This window comes from Pseudophryne corroboree, chromosome 6 (assembly GCF_028390025.1).
Source record: "Pseudophryne corroboree isolate aPseCor3 chromosome 6, aPseCor3.hap2, whole genome shotgun sequence".
In the NCBI taxonomy this organism is placed as follows: Eukaryota; Metazoa; Chordata; class Amphibia; order Anura; family Myobatrachidae; genus Pseudophryne; species Pseudophryne corroboree.
Window position 1 is genome coordinate 376,022,770 of NC_086449.1, and position 21,994 is coordinate 376,044,763.

Here is a 21,994-nt window from a genome sequence, read left to right on the forward strand (position 1 = left end):
GGAAATGAAGACAGATTAAGGAATGAGGACAGGGGTATTCAAGATACGGGCCTCCAGCTGTTTGCGGGGCTACACGTCCCAGCAGGCACTGCCACAGTTTTGCTATTAGGGTAAACTAAGACTGACAGGGCATGTTGGCATGTGCAGACCCACAATATCTGGAGGGCAGCATGTTGAATACACCAGAAGTACAGATGTGTCCTCATACATCTTGCCTCAATACACTATGCAACGGGAGATGCCTGGCGTGAGTCAGCCGGCAGCTCTGTTAATGCTGGGCATCTTTTTTCGACGGAAAAAATGTGTGTGGTTAGGATGCACAAGCAGCTTATGCAGATTAAAATGATATGCAGCATGCCTATATTCTTCTATGTGTCTGCGGCTGTAACGTAGCATTTTGTATGCAGATATAGCTGCAGTCACACACAGAATATAGGCATGCCACATATCATTTTAAGCAACATAAGCTGCTTGTGCATCTGAAGTCGCATAGCAATGCGACTTAGATGCATTCAAACGACAAAGTCGCACATAAACATGCTTGGCGCAAAGGAGTCACGCCGCGGCATGGAGTGACTAGAAGGGATGTTTAACGTGGCTGCAGGAAGGATGTAGGAGGACACATCTGTAGGAATGGTCTTATACACCATCCAGGTGAGTCTTCTTTCGTGACCTGACTCAAGCAGAGAGGTGAATTAACCCCTTGGCATCAGCTGTGATGCAGAAGTAAAATTGACAGTTTCAAATGCAGAAGTATTTTATTGAGACATTTGCCAGATATAATCATGTATGCTCAAGTAAAACAAATGTACTGTAATAAAACAATATGACCAAGATGAAATTTTATTGTTGGAATGCATATACATGTATGTGATTTGTTTATCCAGAGCCCTTATTCTCCAGAGAGAGCACCAGAAAGACTGACACATAAATAATATGCCTCCTCCCATAGTTACTGTGAGGAGCACTGCTCATTTTACCCAGGGGGAGACACTGCTATGGGTCAGCATGGGGAAAGAATGGGGTATTTTTTAAAAACTCAACACCTGGATTTTTAACACCGGTGTTCTTAGGAATGAATCTGGAAGCTTTTCTTGACATTTTCATATAGTCAATATATGTCCCTGTTGTAGAATGAGCGCTATGGGTAGTATATTTGTTGAGGCGATACAGACTTTTAAATCTCAATAATGCCTATGCAATTAGAGATTCCGTTACATCTCCACGGGTACCAGAGTACCCTGTTACATATCATCACCCCATGCCACCACCTGTTCCAGAGTACATTTCTGGATTCTACAGAATATTTTCTAAAGCAAGAAATGAATTCCGCTGAACATCAATTAGGAATGAAAACCATGATAACAGTTCTTCCACCAAAGTATAATCATAGACATCCCAAGAAGAGTAAGAACCTTTTGCCCATCTAGCGCACCATTTATTTCATTTTAAATAGTATTATCCATATAAAAACTTTTCTAATGAACTGTATCCTTGTCATGAATGCAGGTGAAAGATTGTTCAATGTTTACAGAGGACTTGTTCATTGGCATAATAAAGAAACTAAACAATGTAATAATTGTTGGTAAGGTCTTTTGTAAGGAAGCATGTGTGACACGAGTTACTGTCAGAGAATAAAGTGTATGACAGCGGTGAGGATACAACACAATATAAATGACAGTTTCCAGCACTGCTCGGGTTTGCACAATACACTCACATTTACTAGATGTCCATAGAGTATCTAGTAGGAGGTCATTAAACAGGGATAAGCATGTACAAAAGGGTCGTCCCAAAGATGGTCATGATGAAGCACTCGCCTGCCACTGCCTAAATATTCGGAAGACTTTGCAAGATTTCTCTGGAACACTCTGAAATAAGATTTCACAGATACAGACTAATTAACAGGATGTTACAGGAGTGTAGTAGGGTTTTTGGTATATAGAAGAAGAAACAACTATAGAAGAAATGACTGATTAGCAATTAGGATCCCTACTGGTGGTGGTACGTAAAGATTATCCAGGCACATACATAGGACTTGACCTATGCATGATGCAGTTTCTGAGGGAGAAGCTAGTCAGTGTAGTGGATGGTCGGAAACGTGTGTGTGGCCATCTCCATTCTCATATCACCACCAATTAGCAGATACAGTGGGATCCCATCCTAAAGGCCATCTCCTGTCTACTTATACTTCTCACCACTGGCTGTAATTGCCAGGTTCAAAAGCCTGGTGAGTACAGCAAGGATTGTGCTATGTGTACCTCCCAAGTAGCCGGATGCTGGTGGTGGGACCCCTACAGTTCTATTGGTGCTGCATTTCATAATATAGAAAATAAAAATAAAATAGAGCCTGAATATTTCATTTAAATTCATAATTTCAATTTAGGGATTTTCATTGTGTGCTGTGGGAATTATATGTTTTTGTCTGGGTTTCTGTATGTATCTTTTGTCCTAGCACTGGATACATATAAATTGTACATTAATAATGGGGTGAATACATTTGTTTAAAAGGAAAACAATCTTTTTCCTAGATTTGTTGAGTTAGTCCAGCTATGTAATAATCTTATATAACACCAATAATTTATAGGGCTGTATTGTCACAATCTTGGAGTTACTTTTAGAGTTATGTGAATCATTAGGGAGAAAAGTGGCCATAGCTACATAACTAGGACTGAAATCAGCGATTTCCAAACGTTCAAAGCAACAGGTCTCACACTCTTTATGTAGAATACAAGAAGAGTATCAGCAATCTACTGTAAAAGCATAACTGTTGTAGAAGTACTCCCATCTGCTGAGAGTAGCAGCCGCCTCCAGGGGCTCAGCAGGGTATAGATTAGAGGGGGAATTTACATAAAATGCTCACTATAGTCATTATGCAGCCAGGATACTTGTAGGTGAAACACTTACTAGAGATTATGGTGGGAATTCTCATTGCTTGGGTCACAGGCACAAATAAAGTAAACTATAAATATTAGTGTGTATGTGAATCAGACATTTAATACACTCATACAGATGTGTCCTCATACGTCTAGCTTCAATACGCCATGACTTAATAGACTTAGACTTAATTGTCATTAGCGCCGGTAGGGAAAGCTTGCCGCACTGTGACAGCTAAAGGCAGGGAATCTCTATTAACCGCACGCCACTGGGATCGGTTTAGGGCAGCTTGCTTGGCATCAGCAATGGTTGAAGGTCTTGGGTGAAAGGCCCCAGAGGCTGCAACACCACTAAGCAAGAGGCATCACACCATGAAGACCAAGGAGCTCTCCAAACAAGTCAGAGATAAGGTTGTTGAGAAGTACAAGTCAGGGTTGGGTTATAAAAAAATATCCAAATCTTTGATGATCCCCAGAGCACCATCAAATCCATCATCTTCAAATGGAAAGACCATGGTACCACAACAAACCTGCCAAGGCAGGGCTGGCCACCAAAACTCACAGACGAGGCAAGGAGGGCATTAATCAGAGAGGCAGCACAGAGACCAAAGGTAACACTGAGATGGCTGCAGAGTTCCACAGCAGAGACTGGTGTATCTGCGCATGTGACCATAATAAGCCGTACACTCCATAGAGCTGGGCTTTATGGAAGAGTGGCAAGAAAAAAGCCATTACTTAGTGCTAAAAATAAGATGGCACGTTTTGAGTTTCCAAAAGGCATGTGGATGACTCCCCAAATGTATGGAGGAAGGTGATCTGGTCAGATGGGACTAAAATTGAACTTTTCAGTCACCAAGGAAAACGCTATGTCTGGCACAAACCCAACACATCCCATCACCCCAAGAACACCATCCCCATACTGAAACATGGTGGTGGCAGCATCATGCTGTGGGGATGTTTTTCAGCAGCATGGACTGGTAAACTGTTTCGAGTCGAGGGAAAGATGGATGGTGCTAAATACAGGGATATTCTTGAGCAAAACCTGTTTCAGTCTGCCTGTGATTTGAGACTGGGACGGAGGTTCACCTTCCAGCAGGACAAAGACCCGAAGCACACTGCTAAAGCAACACTCAAGTGGTTTAAGGGGAAACATTTAAATGTGTTGGACTGGCCTAGTCAAAGCCTAGATCTCAAGCCAATTGATAATCTGTGGTCAGACTTGAAGATTGCTGTTCATAAGCAGAACCATCCAACATGAAGGAGTCACGATCCGGGTATCTGGACGCCATTTCTTACCCATCAGATGCCTCCTAAGGCTGGCTCAGCGCTCCAGGACCGGATCCCATCTGTTATCCTAATGTTCACATTCCTGCATCCTCTCCTGTCTCTCTGAGACGCTGTCACAGTAACGCCTTATTACATCTGGCATGGCGTCTCCCGCGGCCTCCGCCGCCGTCCCTGAGCTTCTGCATGCAGAGTGTCAGAGTGGCGATTACGTCAGCCGCGGCCTCCGCTGTGTCCGCGTGGTTGGATGTGCACTTGTCAGCCTGGCGTCTCCTGTCTCCAGTGGCCGGCGCCGCCATTACTGTTTTCATTACCACATGGATTACAAACCAAACTTCCCTCCAAGTGTCTGCATGGGCGCAGCCATCTTGGATTCTGTCAGCTGATCATTTCCTCCAATCTGTTGTCAGTATTGTTAATCTGCATAATTGCCTAGCCAATCCCTTCCTTGCTGCAGGTATAAATACACTGTGCCTGAGCAAGGAAGGCGTCAGTGCTTTGGTTGTCAAACCTAGTTCCTGTTTGTCTCTCTCCTGTGATTGTCTTCCAGGTTCCAGCTCCTGTCTCAAGACTTCCACCATAGAGACCCGCACCAGCATTCCACCTGCGGTGTAGCCTGACTCTCCAATCCATTGTGGATTCATCTGTTTCCAGCTACAACATTACCTGCTTCCAGCTCAGCTTCCAGCAGAGTACAGCTTCCCTTAAAGGGCCGGTGTCCTTTCTACACTTTACCACTCTCCACCGGTATTATTATTTCTCCGCTCTCAAGTTCTACATTTCAGTTCATATTTCATCGCTCCCAAGTTCATTTATTATTTAACTGGTTACAGCCAGTATCCACTCCGTGCTAACAACAGTCTGGTTCCAGCCAGTATCCACAGCAGCTGTTTTACCTTCAGTAACCCAGCTTTTCCTGGAACACCAGCTGGCACAATCCTGGGTTATCTCCATTGCTACAGTCGGGCCTGGTAAGGACTTTCCATCTAGAAGATCATAAGAACTATCTCACACTACCAGTGCCCTGTGGCTCCTGCCATCCTGTAGTACCCAGGAACTGTATTTATTATTTGCTGACTTTTACGTTTTCTTTTACTGCTGCTGTGTTGCGGAGTTGTCATAATAAACATCATTGACTTTTATCCAAGTTGTCGTGGTCACGCCTTCGGGCAGTTATTATTCATGTTACTTACATGTCCAGGGGTCTGATACAACCTCCCAGGTTCCGGTACATCTCAGCCCCTACAACTGAGGCTGCCTCCCGTCAGCTCAGGCCCTCAGTTGTGACAGTAAGCACTGACCTAATGAATCCAGCCGGAGACCAGGATCAAGCGGCCAGGCCGATGCAAGAACTGGCAGCCCGACTAGAACATCAGGAGGCTGCACAGGGCCACATCATCCGCTGTCTCCAGGATCTCTCTACTCGGCTGGATGGGATTCAGACAACTCTCCGTGGATCAGGCGCATCTGGTGCGTCAACCACAGTGACTCCAGCTATAACCCCACCCACCTAACCCATTTCTGCTCCACGTCTTCATCTTCCAACGCCAGCAAAATTTGCCGGATCTCCAAGATTCTGCAGGGGATTTCTCAACCAGTGTGAGATTCAGTTTGAGCTACAACCTGGCAATTTTCCCAGTGACCGTACAAAAATTGCCTACATCATCTCTCTTCTCAGTGGCTCCGCCCTTGACTGGGCATCACCGTTATGGGAGAGGTCCGACACCCTGCTATCTTCTTACACTGCATTCGTGTCAACATTCAGGCGCATCTTCGACGAGCCAGGCCGGGTAACCTCAGCTTCATCCGAGATTCTCCGTTTACGCCAGGGGTCACGTACTGTAGGACAATATCTGATACAGTTCCAGATCCTGGCATCCGAACTGGCATGGAACGACGAGGCCCTGTATGCTGCATTCTGGCATGGCTTATCTGAGCTTATTAAAGAGGAGTTAGCTACCAGAGACTTACCTTCTAAGTTAGATGAGCTAATCTCACTCTGCACGAAAGTTGATTTACGTTTCAGAGAGAGAGCAACTGAGCGTGGAAGATCGTCTGCTCCAAAATCTTCTGCTCCTCCTCCTCGTCAACTGTCACCATCTAAAGATGAGCCCATGCAAATTGGCCGTTCCCGTTTAACTCCTGCTGAGCGCCGAAGACGTCTCTCTGAGTCTCTTTGTCTTTACTGTGCAGCTCCGTCTCACACCATCAATGCCTGTCCCGAACGTCCGGGAAAACTCCAAACCCTAGCTCGCCCAGGAGAGGGCCGGCTAGGAGTAATGATCTCCTCTCCATCTCCTCATGATTGTAATCTCCCAGTCTCGCTTCAAGTTGCTCAACGTTATCGGAACGTCATTGCTCTCCTTGATTCCGGAGCAGCTGGGAACTTTATTACTGAAGCCTATGTTAAACGGTGGTCCCTACCCACCGAGAGACTTCCTTCCTCCTTTTCCTTAACTGCCGTGGATGGCAGTAAAATTTTTGATACTGTTATTGCTCTAAGGACTCTACCAGTTCGTCTGAGAGTGGGAGTTCTTCATTCCGAACTTATTTCACTTTTAGTGATTCCAAGAGCCACACATCCTGTGGTCCTGGGCCTTCCATGGCTCCGTCTTCACAATCCTACAATTGATTGGACGACTACGCAAATCCTGGCATGGGGTTCCTCCTGTGCAGAGACATGTTTGTTTAAAGTATTGCCTGTCTGTTCTTCCTCCCCCAGGTCGTCTGATGTTCCACCTCCTCCATATCAAGATTTCACGGATGTGTTCAGTAAAGCTTCTGCTGATATCCTTCCTCCTCATAGAGAATGGGACTGCCCGATTGATCTCGTTCCAGGGAAGGTTCCACCTCGAGGCCGAACTTATCCGTTGTCTCTGCCTGAGACGCATTCTATGGAGGAATACATTAAAGAGAACCTAGCAAAGGGGTTCATTCGACCTTCTTCTTCCCCAGCCGGCGCAGGCTTCTTTTTTGTAAAAAAGAAAGATGGTGGTCTGCGGCCGTGCATCGACTACAGAGGTTTGAACGACATTACCATCAAGAACCGTTATCCTTTACCCCTGATTACTGAGCTCTTTGACAGAGTTAGCGGAGCTACCATCTTTACAAAGCTGGACTTGCGAGGTGCATACAATCTCATCCGGATCCGTGAGGGTGACGAGTGGAAGACCGCCTTTAACACCCGTGACGGACATTATGAGTACCTCGTCATGCCCTTCGGATTGAGCAATGCTCCAGCTGTCTTCCAGCATTTTGTCAATGAGATTTTCAGAGACATTCTATACCGTCATGTCGTGGTCTATCTAGACGATATCCTCATTTTTGCCAACGATTTAGAGGAACATCGTTTTTGGGATAAAGAGGTTCTGTCCCGTCTCCGTGTCAATCATCTCTATTGCAAATTAGAAAAATGCGTCTTTGAAGTCAAGTCCATTCCGTTTCTAGGGTACATTGTGTCCGGTTCCGGACTAGAGATGGATCCTGAGAAACTACAAGCAATTCAGAATTGGCCGGTACCCTTAACCCTCAAAGGGGTCCAGAGGTTCTTAGGGTTCGCCAATTATTACCGAAAGTTTATACGAGACTTTTCCACCATTGTGGCGCCTATTACTGCTTTCACCAAGAAGGGTGCTAACCCGTCCAAGTGGTCTGAAGAAGCCATGCAAGCTTTTCATCTTTTAAAACAGAGGTTCATCTCTGCGCCTGTCCTGAAACAGCCTGACATCGACTCTCCTTTCATCCTAGAGGTGGATGCCTCCTCCGTTGGAGTAGGAGCGGTGTTATCTCAGAGGGCTAAAGATGGCCATTTACATCCTTGCAGTTTCTTCTCCCGGAAGTTCTCCCCAGCTGAGCGCAACTATGCCATTGGCGACCAGGAGTTGCTAGCCATCAAGCTCGCTCTAGAAGAGTGGAGGTATCTGTTGAAGGGAGCTTCTCATTTAATCACCATACTTACAGACCACAAGAACCTTTGATACCTGAAGGGCGCACAATGTCTCAACCCTCGTCAGGCCAGATGGGCACTTTTCTTTTCCAGGTTCGACTTTAAACTCCAGTTCTGTCCGGGCTCTCAGAATCGCAAGGCCGATGCCCTTTCCCGCTCATGGGAGCAAGAAAATGAGTCAGAGTCTTCAGACAAGCATCCTATTATAAATCCGTTGGCATTCTCCACGGTAGGGATGGACTCTACGCCCCCATCAGGGAAAAGTTTTGTGAAGCCGATGCTAAGGAAGAAGCTCATGCATTGGGCCCATGCTTCCCGTTTTGCCGGACATACAGGTATCCAAAAAACCCTGGAGTTTATCTCTAGGTCCTATTGGTGGCCAACTCTGAAAAAGGACGTCTTGGAGTTTATTGCATCTTGCCCAAAGTGTGCCCAACATAAAGTATCCCGCCAGTCGCCTGCGGGGCAACTGGTTCCACTATCCGCTCCCCGTCGACCATGGACCCACTTGTCGATGGATTTCATTACAGACTTACCCATGTGCAACAAGTTCAATACCATCTGGGTGGTAGTTGACCGGTTCACCAAGATGGCACACTTCATTCCTCTCACCGGTCTTCCGTCAGCTTCCAAGTTGGCTCAAGTATTCATACAAGAGATCTTCCGACTCCACGGTCTTCCTGAAGAAATTATCTCAGATCGAGGAGTTCAATTCACAGCCAAATTCTGGCGAAGTTTATGTCAAGTCCTCCAAGTCAAGCTAAAGTTTTCCACGGCTTACCATCCTCAGACCAATGGTCAAACCGAGAGGGTGAATCAGGACTTGGAGGCCTTCCTCCGCATCTATGTGTCCTCCTCTCAAGATGACTGGGTTCAATTACTTCCCTGGGCCGAGTTCTGTCATAACAACCAGTATCATTCTTCATCTGCTTCAACACCATTCTTCACTAACTTTGGATTCCACCCTAAAGTTCCTGAGTTCCAACCGCTTCCAGCAACTTCTGTTCCCGCAGTGGATATCACCTTGCATCAGTTTGCCAATATCTGGAAGAGCGTACGATCAGCTCTGCTCAAGGCATCGTTCAGGTACAAGAAGTTTGCGGATAAGAAGCGTCGAGCAGTTCCTGCTCTCAAGGTGGGTGATCGGGTATGGTTATCCACGAAGAATTTGAGGTTAAGAGTTCCCAGTATGAAGTTTGCACCTCGCTATATCGGTCCTTTCAAGATTGAACAAGTCATCAATCCTGTTGCTTACAGACTCCAGTTGCCTCCCTTCTTAAAAATACCCAGGACATTCCATGTTTCCCTGTTGAAACCGCTGATCTTGAATCGGTTTCATTCCTCACTTCCTCCAACTCCGAAAGTCCAAACTCAACGAGGCGTTGAGTATGAAGTGGCCAAGATCCTGGACTCACGTCACCGTTACGGTCAACTACAATATCTTATTGACTGGAAGGGTTATGGTCCTGAGGAACGTTCATGGACCAATGCTTCTGATGTCCATGCTCCTGCCTTGGTCCGGAGATTCCATTCCAAGTTTCCTCAAAAGCCAAAGAAGTGTCCTGGGGCCACTCCTAAAGGAGGGGGTGCTGTCACGATCCGGGTATCTGGACGCCATTTCTTACCCATCAGATGCCTCCTAAGGCTGGCTCAGCGCTCCAGGACCGGATCCCATCTGTTATCCTAATGTTCACATTCCTGCATCCTCTCCTGTCTCTCTGAGACGCTGTCACAGTAACGCCTTATTACATCTGGCATGGCGTCTCCCGCGGCCTCCGCCGCCGTCCCTGAGCTTCTGCATGCAGAGTGTCAGAGTGGCGATTACGTCAGCCGCGGCCTCCGCTGTGTCCGCGTGGTTGGATGTGCACTTGTCAGCCTGGCGTCTCCTGTCTCCAGTGGCCGGCGCCGCCATTACTGTTTTCATTACCACATGGATTACAAACCAAACTTCCCTCCAAGTGTCTGCATGGGCGCAGCCATCTTGGATTCTGTCAGCTGATCATTTCCTCCAATCTGTTGTCAGTATTGTTAATCTGCATAATTGCCTAGCCAATCCCTTCCTTGCTGCAGGTATAAATACACTGTGCCTGAGCAAGGAAGGCGTCAGTGCTTTGGTTGTCAAACCTAGTTCCTGTTTGTCTCTCTCCTGTGATTGTCTTCCAGGTTCCAGCTCCTGTCTCAAGACTTCCACCATAGAGACCCGCACCAGCATTCCACCTGCGGTGTAGCCTGACTCTCCAATCCATTGTGGATTCATCTGTTTCCAGCTACAACATTACCTGCTTCCAGCTCAGCTTCCAGCAGAGTACAGCTTCCCTTAAAGGGCCGGTGTCCTTTCTACACTTTACCACTCTCCACCGGTATTATTATTTCTCCGCTCTCAAGTTCTACATTTCAGTTCATATTTCATCGCTCCCAAGTTCATTTATTATTTAACTGGTTCCAGCCAGTATCCACTCCGTGCTAACAACAGTCTGGTTCCAGCCAGTATCCACAGCAGCTGTTTTACCTTCAGCAACCCAGCTTTTCCTGGAACACCAGCTGGCACAATCCTGGGTTATCTCCATTGCTACAGTCGGGCCTGGTAAGGACTTTCCATCTAGAAGATCATAAGAACTATCTCACACTACCAGTGCCCTGTGGCTCCTGCCATCCTGTAGTACCCAGGAACTGTATTTATTATTTGCTGACTTTTACGTTTTCTTTTACTGCTGCTGTGTTGCGGAGTTGTCATAATAAACATCATTGACTTTTATCCAAGTTGTCGTGGTCACGCCTTCGGGCAGTTATTATTCATGTTACTTACATGTCCAGGGGTCTGATACAACCTCCCAGGTTCCGGTACATCTCAGCCCCTACAACTGAGGCTGCCTCCCGTCAGCTCAGGCCCTCAGTTGTGACAGAAGGAGCTGGATCAGTTTTGCCTTGAGGAATGGGCAAAAATCCCAGTGGCAAGATATGGCAAGTTCATAGAGACTTATCCAAAGCGACTTGCAGCTGTAATTGCCACAAAAGGTGGCTCTACAAAGTACTAACTTTAGGGGGTGAATAGTTATGCACGCTGACGTTTTCTCTTATTTTGTCCTATTTGTTGTTTGCTTCAAAATAAAAAATATCATCTTCAAAGTTGTATGCATGTTCTGTGAATGAAATGATGCAAACCTTCAAACAATCCATTTTAATTCCAGGTTGTGAGGCAACAAAACATGAAAAATGCAAAGGGGGTGAATACTTTAACAAGGCACTGTATGGTAGCCATTAGATTGTATATGCTTAACTCAGTAGGCACCAATTATTATATGACTAACGGACACATACAGATGGAGCCTCCCTGATCTTTGCTGTTTCTCCGCCTAAACGGAGGATTAGTCACGCCTAAGCGATAGCTCAGGTTGTTCTAAGAACAGGCACGTTGAGGCATGACTACATACGCAGCATGCAATACACATCTCCACCACTGGGTGTCTAATGCTACACTAATCCAGTACTGTAGAGCGAATAGCAGTGGACTGATCTACAAGTTCTGGTAAATGGTCAGTGACGACTGTAATGTTAAGGTAAACTGTACACACAGACCAATGGTCAGAAGGAAATAGTCAAATTAAAAAAAAAAGGAAATCAATAAAATTAGTGTATACAGACGCAAGCGAATGTGTTAAAGCAATGGACGGGTTATGTGAGTGTCCAAGTCCCGTAGACTAATCAATAAATAAAAATAGTGTATACAGACGCAAACGAACGTGTTAAAGCAATGGTCCATTGACGGGTATCCGTTTGGATGGTCTACAATGTTAAGGTCGACAGTCATTAGGTCGACATTGACATATGGTCGACACATGACATGATCGACATGGGTTTTTTAGATTTTTAAAATTTTCATACTTTTCCATCCACGTGGACTACGACTGGGAACGGTAACCTGTGCCCACAGCCATGCAAGGGAAAGCGGTACACTAGTTGGGGTTCCTGATCATGTTACGGAAAACTTACACCAAAAACAGGTAAAACATTTCTGTCGACCTTTTCATGTGTCGACCATATGTCCATGTCGACAATGTCCATGTCGACCAATAGTGGTCAACCTAATGAATGTCGACCTTAACATTGTCGACCATTCATACCGGAACCTCACTGACGTTAGGCATACAGTACTGTATGTGAGCGTCCAAGTCTCGTAGCCAATACAGCAAAACCCATGGGAAGGGATCACTGCTTACATTTACACATGAGCTTGTGTCTCTAGCACCAGGCATCGTGGCCAAGCGGTGAAGTGTCCCGTACCCCATGCTCAGAGTCCCGGGTTCGATTCCCATAGTGCAAATGCCTTTTTTTTTTCTTTTCTTCTTGACACTTTATTATTATTTTTTTTATAACATTCATATATTTTCTATTTGAGTACTAAGTAGCATGAACAGCTTGTAACGTACTCTGCTCTAAAGGCTGCAGCGGTAAATGTTATCTTTATAAGTATAACGGGGAGAGATAAAAGCTCCTCCATAAGTTTCTGGATGACAAAACACCATGCTGAGCATCGCTGTACAGTATTTTCTATTTGAGTACTAAGTAACACGAACAGCTTGTAATGTACTCTGCTCTAAAGGCTACAGCGGCAAGTGTTAACTTTATAAGTATAATGGGGAGAGATAAAAGCTCCTCCCTAAGTTCCTGGATGGCAAAACAGTGTTTAGCATCTCTGTACAGTATTTTCTATTTGAGTACTAAGTAGCATGAACAGCTTGTAACGTACTCTGCTCTAAAGGCTACAGAGGCAAATGTTATATTTATAAGTATAATGGGAGAGATCATAGCTCCTCTCTAAGTTCCTGGATGCCAAAACACAGTGCTTAGTATCTCTGTACAGTATTTTCTATCTAGCCAGAACCCTGCACCCCGTGCAAGCTGGTCAGACAATTGGAGGGGACCCGACACACGGTTGCCGTTTCCCTTTGCTGTATCACATAACCTAGTGGCTGCCCTTAAAGCCAAGATTCTCCTCTTTTGTATGGTACCAGTCTCGAGTCTCTAGGACACCCAGAACCGGAGATATCGGGACGCAAAGTGGACCAATTTTCCCATACACTATAATGGGCCCGTTAATTCAGACCCGCCATGGGTTCTGATGCTTGCCGTTAGCCTTGTGGGGCTCACAGAAACTAGGGGTCAGTATCCTCTGGTAGCTAATCATCTCCCCTTTCATACCAACCTAGTTCTGAGCAGATTGGACACCCAGAGCCGGAGATATTAAGCTTTAAGCCCATTTTTATTGAATTTAATTTAATAGCTCACATAAACCGAACATCAATGGACCATTGCTTTAACACGTTTGTTTGCGTATGTATACACTTTATTTCTTGGTTTGTCTACGGTACCTCATTGCCGCAGTATTTTAAATAGCGTAATGATACGCGTGTACAGCATTGCCCATACAGTGTACAGTAAAGTAGTTCTTGCGCTATAGTGTACTGTATTTCAAAGGAGACAACACACATGCGCAGTGGTGATTTTAAAAAGCGACATCTGGTGGATGATCGCAGGTATTACACTCACTGGTAACCCCAAACGCCATGATAAGCTCTGTGAGCCTCCCTACAACTAGGCACGCTGCCTTGTGCCCAGGCACGCTGCAACTCCGTGATCAGGACTAATGCCATAGACAGCATAGATGAGGCTCCATCTGTAATGTAAGACAAACAAACAGTGCAAATGAAAACACAGGTAATGCTTCAAATTCCTCTTTTTAGTTACTTACTGAGGAATCAGCCAGCGTCCTGGATTTTTCCTCTGCTAGCAGCACTCGCAGCATCTCCTTCCAGCCAGCCTCCACTATCGGATTAGTTGTTTTATTTTCCTTCATCACTGTTTCTCCTTGATTAGTGCCCTGTTCCACTGTAATCCAGGGACACCAACTTCTGTGCTGATTCAGTGGATCAAAACAGCACTTAGGAGAAGAATCCTGAGCAGCAGAAAAGTTAGTCAATAGACAGCTTTAAAACTTTACATTATAAAACACTATCAGATACATAAACGCAGGTCTGAAATAACCTCAGGATTAGAGAAGAAATAAAATCACTATGGCACAATGGTGCTAGGCACTGTTCTAATCAACTACTCACCGTGCTGCTGGTGGAGCAGAGTCGGGGACGCTTAGCCTTGCGCTGAGGACTTGAGTGAACCTCAGATGCTGCTCCTGAGCTCTCCCCATGTCCCATGCTGCGAGTCACTGGGCGACTCCGTACAGCATCTGAGTCAGAGCCTCCAGTGCGTGTCTGTGTGCTAGCTGATGAAGGGCTCTGTGACAAAACATGTACAATTAGAAACATGTATCCCAGCGGAATCGGTATGTTTTACCGGCAAATGGGGTGCCGGCTGTCAGTATACAGACAGCAGCATCCTGTCTGTCGGAATCCCAGCAGCGAGTCCCCTCACGGGCTCGCCCTGCTTCGGGCCCGGTGGCTTCATTCGCTCGCTACAGGTTATATTCCCACTCGGTTAGTGGCGTGGACCCACCAACCGAGTGGGAATAGCCTGCAGAGGTCGGGATCCTGTCCGGCGGCATTTTACTAGCTGTCGGGATTCCGGCGTTGGTATCCTGAACACCAGGATTCCGAAAGCTGGTATTTTAACTGCATCGCATCCCAGAAATACTTTTACTATTAGCTTTTACCTGTTGTCTTATACAATGCAGATTGATCACCTTGACTTTACTAAGAATTCTGGAAAACTGTTATTACTCTGCTCTATAAATGTTAAAATAGGATTTTAATACCTACCGGTAAATCCTTTTCTCCTAGTCCGTAGAGGATGCTGGGGTCCACTTCAGTACCATGGGGTATAGACTGTTCCGCAGGAGCCATGGGCACTTTAAGACTTTTCAAGGGTGTGAATTGGCTCCTCCCTCTATGCCCCTCCTCCAGACCTCAGGTATAGGAACTGTGCCCAGGGAGACGGACATTTCGAGGAAAGGATTTACTTTTATACTAATGGTGAGATTCATACCAGCTCACACCTCAACCATGCCGCACAACATGGCATTCAACATAACACACGCCAACAGGCATGAACCATTTGCAGCAACATGCTGAAAACAAATGTAACACAACTTGTGTAACTATAATGAACAAACTACAGGTAAAGTACGCACTGGGTCGGGTGCCCAGCATCCTCTACGGACTAGGAGAAAAGGAGTTACTGGTAGGTATTAAAATCCTATTTTCTCATACGTCCTAGAGGATGCTGGGGTCCACTTCAGTACCATGGGGTTATACCAAAGCTCCAGTACGGGCGGGAGAGTGCGGATGACCCTGCAGCACAGATTGACCAAACTTGAGGTCCTCATCGGCCAAAGTGTCAAACTTATAAAATTAAGCAAATGTGTTTGACCCTGACCAAGTAGCCGCTCGGCAAAGTTGTAAAGCCGAGACGCCCCGGGCAACCGCCCAGGATGAGCCCACTTTCCTAGTAGAATGGGCCTTCACCGACTTCGGTATCGGCAATCCTGCCGTAGAATGAGCGTGCTGAATCGTACCTCTGATCCAGCGCGTAATAGTCTGCTTAGAAGCAGGACACCCAATCTTGTTGGGAGCATACAGGACAAACAGAGCCTCTGTTTTCCGTATCCGAGCTGTTCTTGCGACACATCTTCAAAGCTCTAACCACATCTAGAGACTTTGACTCAGTCAAAGTGTCAGTAGCCACTGGCACCACAATAGGTTGGTTTATGTGGAAAGATGAAACCACCTTTGGAAGAAAATGTTGGCGAGTTCTCAACTCTGCCCTATCTTTATGGAAGATCAGGTAAGGGCTCTTGTGAGACAAGGCCCCCAACTCAGACACCCGGCTTGCGGATGCCAAGGCCAAAAGCATCACCACTTTCCAAGTGAGAAACTTTAATTCTATCTTCTGCAGAGGTTCAAACCAATCTGATTGAAGGAAGTGCAACACCACATTAAGGACTAATGGTGCCACTGGAGGCACAAATGGAGGATGGATGTGCAGAACCCCTTTCACGAACGTCTGAACTTCTGGAAAGGAGGCCAATTGTTTTTGAAAGAAAACGGATAAGGCCGAAATCTGGACCTTGATTGACCCCAATCTAAGGCCCGCATCCACATCAGCCTGCAGAAAATGGAGAAAACGTCTCAACTCAAACTCTTCCGTAGGAGCCTTCTTGGATTCACACCAAGACACATATGTTCTCCAAATACGGTGGTAATGTTTAGACGTTACTCCTTTCCTGGCCTGAAAAAGAGTGGGGATGACTTCCTTGGGAATACCATTTTGGGCTAGTATCCGGTGCTCAACAGCCATGCCGTCAAACGTAGCCGCGGTAAGTCTTGATACACACACGGCCCCTGCTGTAGTAGGTCCTCTCGAGGAAGAAGAGGCCGAGGATCTTCTATGAACAACTCCTGGATACCAAGCCCTCCTTGGCCAGTCTGGGGCAATGAAGATTGCTCGAACCCTTGTTCTTCTTATTATTTTAAGAACTTTTGGAATCAATGGAAGTGGAGGGAAAACATATACCGACCGAAACACCCACTGGGTCACCAGTACATTCACTGCTATTGCTTGAGGGTCTCTCGACCTGGAACAATATCTCTGAAGCTTCTTGTTTAGACGAGATGCCATCAAGTCTACTTGAGGAACTCCCCAAAGACTTGTCACCTCTGTGAAGACTTCTTGGTGGAGGCCCCACTCTCCTGGATGGAGATCGTGTCTGCTGAGGAAGTCTGCTTGCTTCCCAGCTGTTCACTCCCGGAATGAAAATTGCTGACAGAGCTCTTACATGCCTTTCTGCCCAGAGGAGAATCCTTGTCACCTCTGCCATTGCTGCTCTGCTTTTCGTTCCGCCTTGCCTGTTTATGTACGCGACTGCTGTTACATTGTCCGACTGGATCTGCACGGGATGATCTTAAAGAAGATGTACCGCTTGTAGAAGGCCGTTGTAAATGGCTCTCAATTCCAGAACGTTTATGTGAAGGCAGGCTTTCTGACTTGACCATTTTCCTTGGAAGTTTTCCCCCTGTGTGACAGCTCCCCAGCCACGGAGACTTGCATCCGTGGTTACCAGGACCCAGTCCTGAATCCCAAACCTGCGTCCCTCTAGTAGGTGAGAACTGTGTAGCCACCACAGGAGCGAAATCCTGGCTTTGGATGACAGGATTATCTTCCGGTGCATGTGTAGGTGGGATCCGGACCACTTGTCTAACAGGTCCCACTGGAATACTCTGGCATGGAATTGGCCAAACTGTATGGCCTCGTAGGCTGCTACCATCTTCCCCAACAACCGAATGCATTGATGGATCGACACTCTTGTTGGTTTCAATATTTGTTTGACCATTTTCTGGATTTCCAGAGCCTTTTCCACTGGAAGAAATACTCTCTGTACTTCTGTGTCCAGAATCATCCCTAAAAAAGGACAATCTTGTCGTTGGTTCCAACTGCGACTTTGGAAAATTCATGATCCAACCGTGTTGTTGGAGTATTGACAGGGAAAGTGGGATGTTCTGCACCAACTGTTCCCTGGATCTCGCTTTTATCAGGAGATCATCCAGATAAGGAATTATATTGACTACTTTTTGACGAAGGAGGACCATCATCTCTGCCATCACCTTGGTGCCGTGGAGAGACCGAATGGCAATGTCTGGAACTGGTAATGGCAATCCTGTACAGCGAATCTCAGATAAGCTTGGTGAGGAGGATAAAATGGGAACATGCAAGTAAGCATCCTTTATGTCTACTGACACCATGAAGTCCCTCTCGTCCAGACTGGAAATCACTGCCCTCAGGGATTCCATCTTGAACTTGAACCTTTTCAAGTAGAGATTCAGATTTTTCAGGTTTAAAAATCGGTCTGACCGAACCGTCCGGCTTCGGAACTACGAAGAGGCTTGAATAAAACCCTGCTCCTTGTTGTGACAAGGGTACCAGGACTATGACCTGATCCTGACATAATTTTTGAATTGCCGTTGTTACTGCCTCTCTTTCTGGAAGAGAAGCTGCAAGGTCGATTTGAAAAATCGGAATGGGGGGAAACTCCAGTTTGTACCCCTGGGACACTATTTTTAAGACCCATGGGTCCAGGCCAGATTGAATCCAAATTTGACTGAAGAGTTTCAGACGTGCACCCATTCGAGCGGACACCCGCAAGGGAGCCCCAGCATCATGCTGTAGATTTGGCAGAAGTAGGGTTGACTTCTGCTCCTGGGATCCTGGAGACGCTGCAGATTTCTTTCCTTTCCCCCTTCCTCTACCTGCAAAGAAGGGGGAACCTTTGGCCTCTTCGTATTTGTTGCGCCGAAAGGACTGCATGTTAGAGTGATGTATCTTCTTCGCCGGTGCAGGAGCATAAGGCAAGAATGTCGACTTACATGCGGTAGCCGCCGAGACTAACGCATCCAGCCCATCACCAAATAAGGCCTCACCTTTATATGGGAGAGCCTCCATATTTCTTTTGGAATCTGCATCAGCATTCCACTGGCGAATCCACAATGCCCTCCGAGCCGATACTGCCATGGTAGCGGCTGTCGAACCCAAGAGTTCAATATCCTTCATAACATCCAGCATTTATGCTGCAGCGTCTTTGATATTACCTAATGTTAGGATTATCTATCAAGCATGTCAATTTCTGATGACAAGTTATCAGACCATTTTTCAATAGCACGACTCACCCATGCGCAAGCAATGGTGGGTCTGAGTAGCGTACCATTGGCCACATAAATAGATTTTAACGTGATCTCCATTTTGCGGTCTGCCGGCTCTTTTAGTGAAGCCGTCCCAGGTGCAGGGAGAATTACCTTTTTTGTCAACCTTGACAGGGCACTGTCTAACACCGGGGGTGACTCCCATCTTTTCCTGTCCTCTAAAGGAAAAGGATAAGCAATTTGAATCCTTTTGGGAATACGAAATTTCTTTGCAGGATTCACCCACACTCCTTCAAAAAGAGTATTGAGTTCGTGGGAAGGAGGGAAAGTTACCTTACATTTCTTTTACTTATAGAAATAAGCCTTCTCCTGAGGTACAGTAGGGGCTTCTGTAACTTCTAAAATCTCCTTTATAGCAACAATCATATATTGTATGTTTTTTGCCAAATTAGGATCTACCTCCCTGGAATCACTATCGTTGACACAAGAATCAGAGTCCGTGTCGGTATCAGTATGTACAATGTTTGCAAATGGTCTCTTATGTGACCCAGAGGGGTCGCCTGCGGATGAGACAGCAGAACCCTGAAAAATCACATCTTCAACTGATTTCCTCCAGCTTTCTGCATGAGACTCAGACTTATCTAATCTCCTACTGATATGATTCACACTATCACGTATTGCTTTCACCCATGCAGGCTCGTGGTATGCCGGCAGCGCCACCACATTACAGCTCTGTGTCCCTAAAATGGCTCCCTCAGGGGAAGAACTCCCTGCCTCAGACATGTCACACACGTGTACAAACACCCCACAGACACTCCGGGACTTATAGGGGACAGACCCACAGTAAAATCTGTCAGAAGGACACAGATAGGAGCAGCCAGTTCACAAACCCAGCGCCAGTAACACAATGCCTGTGAAACATAAAATGCCCACTGACATACAGCGCTTTTTTATAATGTTAATACACAATGTAAAGCACCAATTACACTGTGCCCCCCCCCCCCCCCCCCCTGTTTTGCACCCTGATACTTGTAGTCAGTAGTGGAGGAGGACCAGCGTTGTCTCTGCAGCCTGAGGAGAGAGAAAATGGCGCTGAGCAGTGTGCTGGCTGACTGAGGAGGAAGCTCCGCCCCCGCAATGGCGCATTTCTCCTCAGCGATTTTTACCATATTATTTATACTGGCGGGGGTAGGGCTGTACCATGGCATCTTATGCCCCCTTTCTGCCAGTTTAATCAGGTTTCATGCTACCCAGGGCGCCCCCCTCCCCTGCACCCTGCAGTGCCTGTGTATGAGTGGGCAACATGGCGCGCTGCGCTCCCGCCAGCCGCGCGGTACCTTTAGCCGTCACCTTGATTGAAGATCTATCTTCTAACACTCACCTGCCTTCTGGCTCTGCAAGTGGGGGTGACGGCGTGCTGTGGGAGTGAGCATCTAGGCACGGCTAGCGTTCAGTACCCATCAGGAGCTAATGATGTCATGTCAGCCAGAAGCAGAGCCATGAAACTCTTTAGGAAGTTGGTTCCTACTTCTGCCCCCTCAGTCCCGCGAAGCAGGGAGACTGTTGTCAGCAGTCCTCCCTGAAAATAAAAAATCTAACATAAGTCTTTTCAGAGAAACTCAGTAGAGCTCCCCTGGAGTGCATCCAGTGTGCCTGGGCACATTTCTAAAACTGAGGTCTGGAGGAGGGGCATAGAGGGAGGAGCCAGTTCACACCCTTGAAAAGTCTTAAAGTGCCCATGGCTCTTGTGGACCCCAGCATCCTCTAGGACGTAGTCTGCTGATATTGGCAATGTATTCTTCCAAGGGGTGGCACTTAATATGCCGGCTGTCGGGATCCCGGTGCTCGGCATACCGGCGACGGAATCCCGTCAGCCGGCATACCGACAATTATTTACCCTCTTGGGGTGTCCACGACACCCCTGGAGGGAGGATAGCGTGGCACGCCATTGTGCCCGCAGGGAACTCTTTTGCGCTCGTCCCGCTGACGGTATCCCGGCGGTCGGAATTCTGACTGCCGGAATACTGTAGTAGACCCTTCCCAAGGACCCCACTATATTTACTGCTTTGCATTATCCCAATTACACAAGATAATGGAATATCAGCAAAAATAAAAAGTCTATGAATACGACACATCAGTGCATCCACTGTACCTGTTCCACATCCCGGCTGCGAGTGACCCTTCTGTTAGGGGACATAACTCCCAAAGGTATTCTTTCACTGTGGCCATCTGCTGGAGAAACTGGAGTGCTAGGAGGCCCCAGAGAAGTATCAAAGTCTACAGACTCCAGCTGCTGGAAACTCCACAAACCAACCTTCCTCATACATCGGGGACAGTTAATGATAGACAGAGGAAAGGAGCCAGAAGAAGGGCTGAATGAAGACAAATAGCATATATCAGGCTTACATGTAATTAAAACTGGACAAAGTTTAACGCCATCTCTGATGTCTGTGTGACCCAGTGACACAATGTAATGATAAATTGCACTGCCATACAAACATCATTAACTGCTGTACGAAGGCGCAATGTATTGTTACATTCTACATGTAACAACCATGTGACACCATGGAATCATGCCATTGGTCATGCAGCACATTCAATGGGATGATGCAACCACCTAATTCATCAAACGATGTATTGGGTGTATTTCAGGCTACACATTATACATAGGTCGTATTGTAACATCGTCCGATATATTGTATAGTGTGTACCCAGCTTTAATGTGATCGTCATGAGTCATGGCTACTTCCTTCATAAAGAAGTAAAAAAAAGTCCTGCAGAAGAAAATAATAAAACTCCTTTCAACAAACCTGCTGTCCCATCCACAAAGTGCCAGAATGCAGGCGGAGATGTGAACCTGCAGAGAGTCACTGGCCAAGTTGTTAGAAATATTCTCTCGTCCTCCTACAGGTCGTAACTCATCCTCTATGAGCCACAGCAGCATACTAACAGTTTCCTCTGTGACATCCTGCATAAGAATATAGTGTCACATTCTCTATCTACAACACAATTAAGAGGGTGAACCGCAAAGCTTTCCTTAATTGGTATGAATTACGTGCCAAGCTTGTGAAAACTAAATAATAATGGAATATGGCATAACAGTAATATTATATATTATATATGGGCAGTACGGATGGTGTAATGGTTAGCATTACTGCCTCACAGCACTGAGGTCATGGGTTCGATTCCCACCATGGCCCTAACTGTGTGGAGTTTGTATATTCTCCCCGTACTTGCGTGGGTTTCCC

General features: G+C 46.4%; 1 protein-coding gene across 1 annotated transcript in view; it reads right to left on the reverse strand.

Annotated features, from left to right (window-relative positions):
* Positions 1 to 739: 739 nt before the first annotated feature.
* The window catches only part of ZC3HC1 (zinc finger C3HC-type containing 1), a 59,786-nt gene continuing 38,531 nt past the window's right edge, over positions 740 to 21,994 (reverse strand). Inside the window, exons 6-10 of the mRNA XM_063926737.1 lie at positions 21,557 to 21,714; positions 20,899 to 21,118; positions 14,217 to 14,393; positions 13,853 to 14,056; positions 740 to 1,868 (exon numbers count right to left, since the gene is read on the reverse strand). Coding sequence (XP_063782807.1) covers positions 1,800 to 1,868; positions 13,853 to 14,056; positions 14,217 to 14,393; positions 20,899 to 21,118; positions 21,557 to 21,714 — 828 coding nt within the window. The 3' untranslated portion in view covers positions 740 to 1,799. The remainder of the gene's footprint in view (positions 1,869 to 13,852; positions 14,057 to 14,216; positions 14,394 to 20,898; positions 21,119 to 21,556; positions 21,715 to 21,994) is intronic.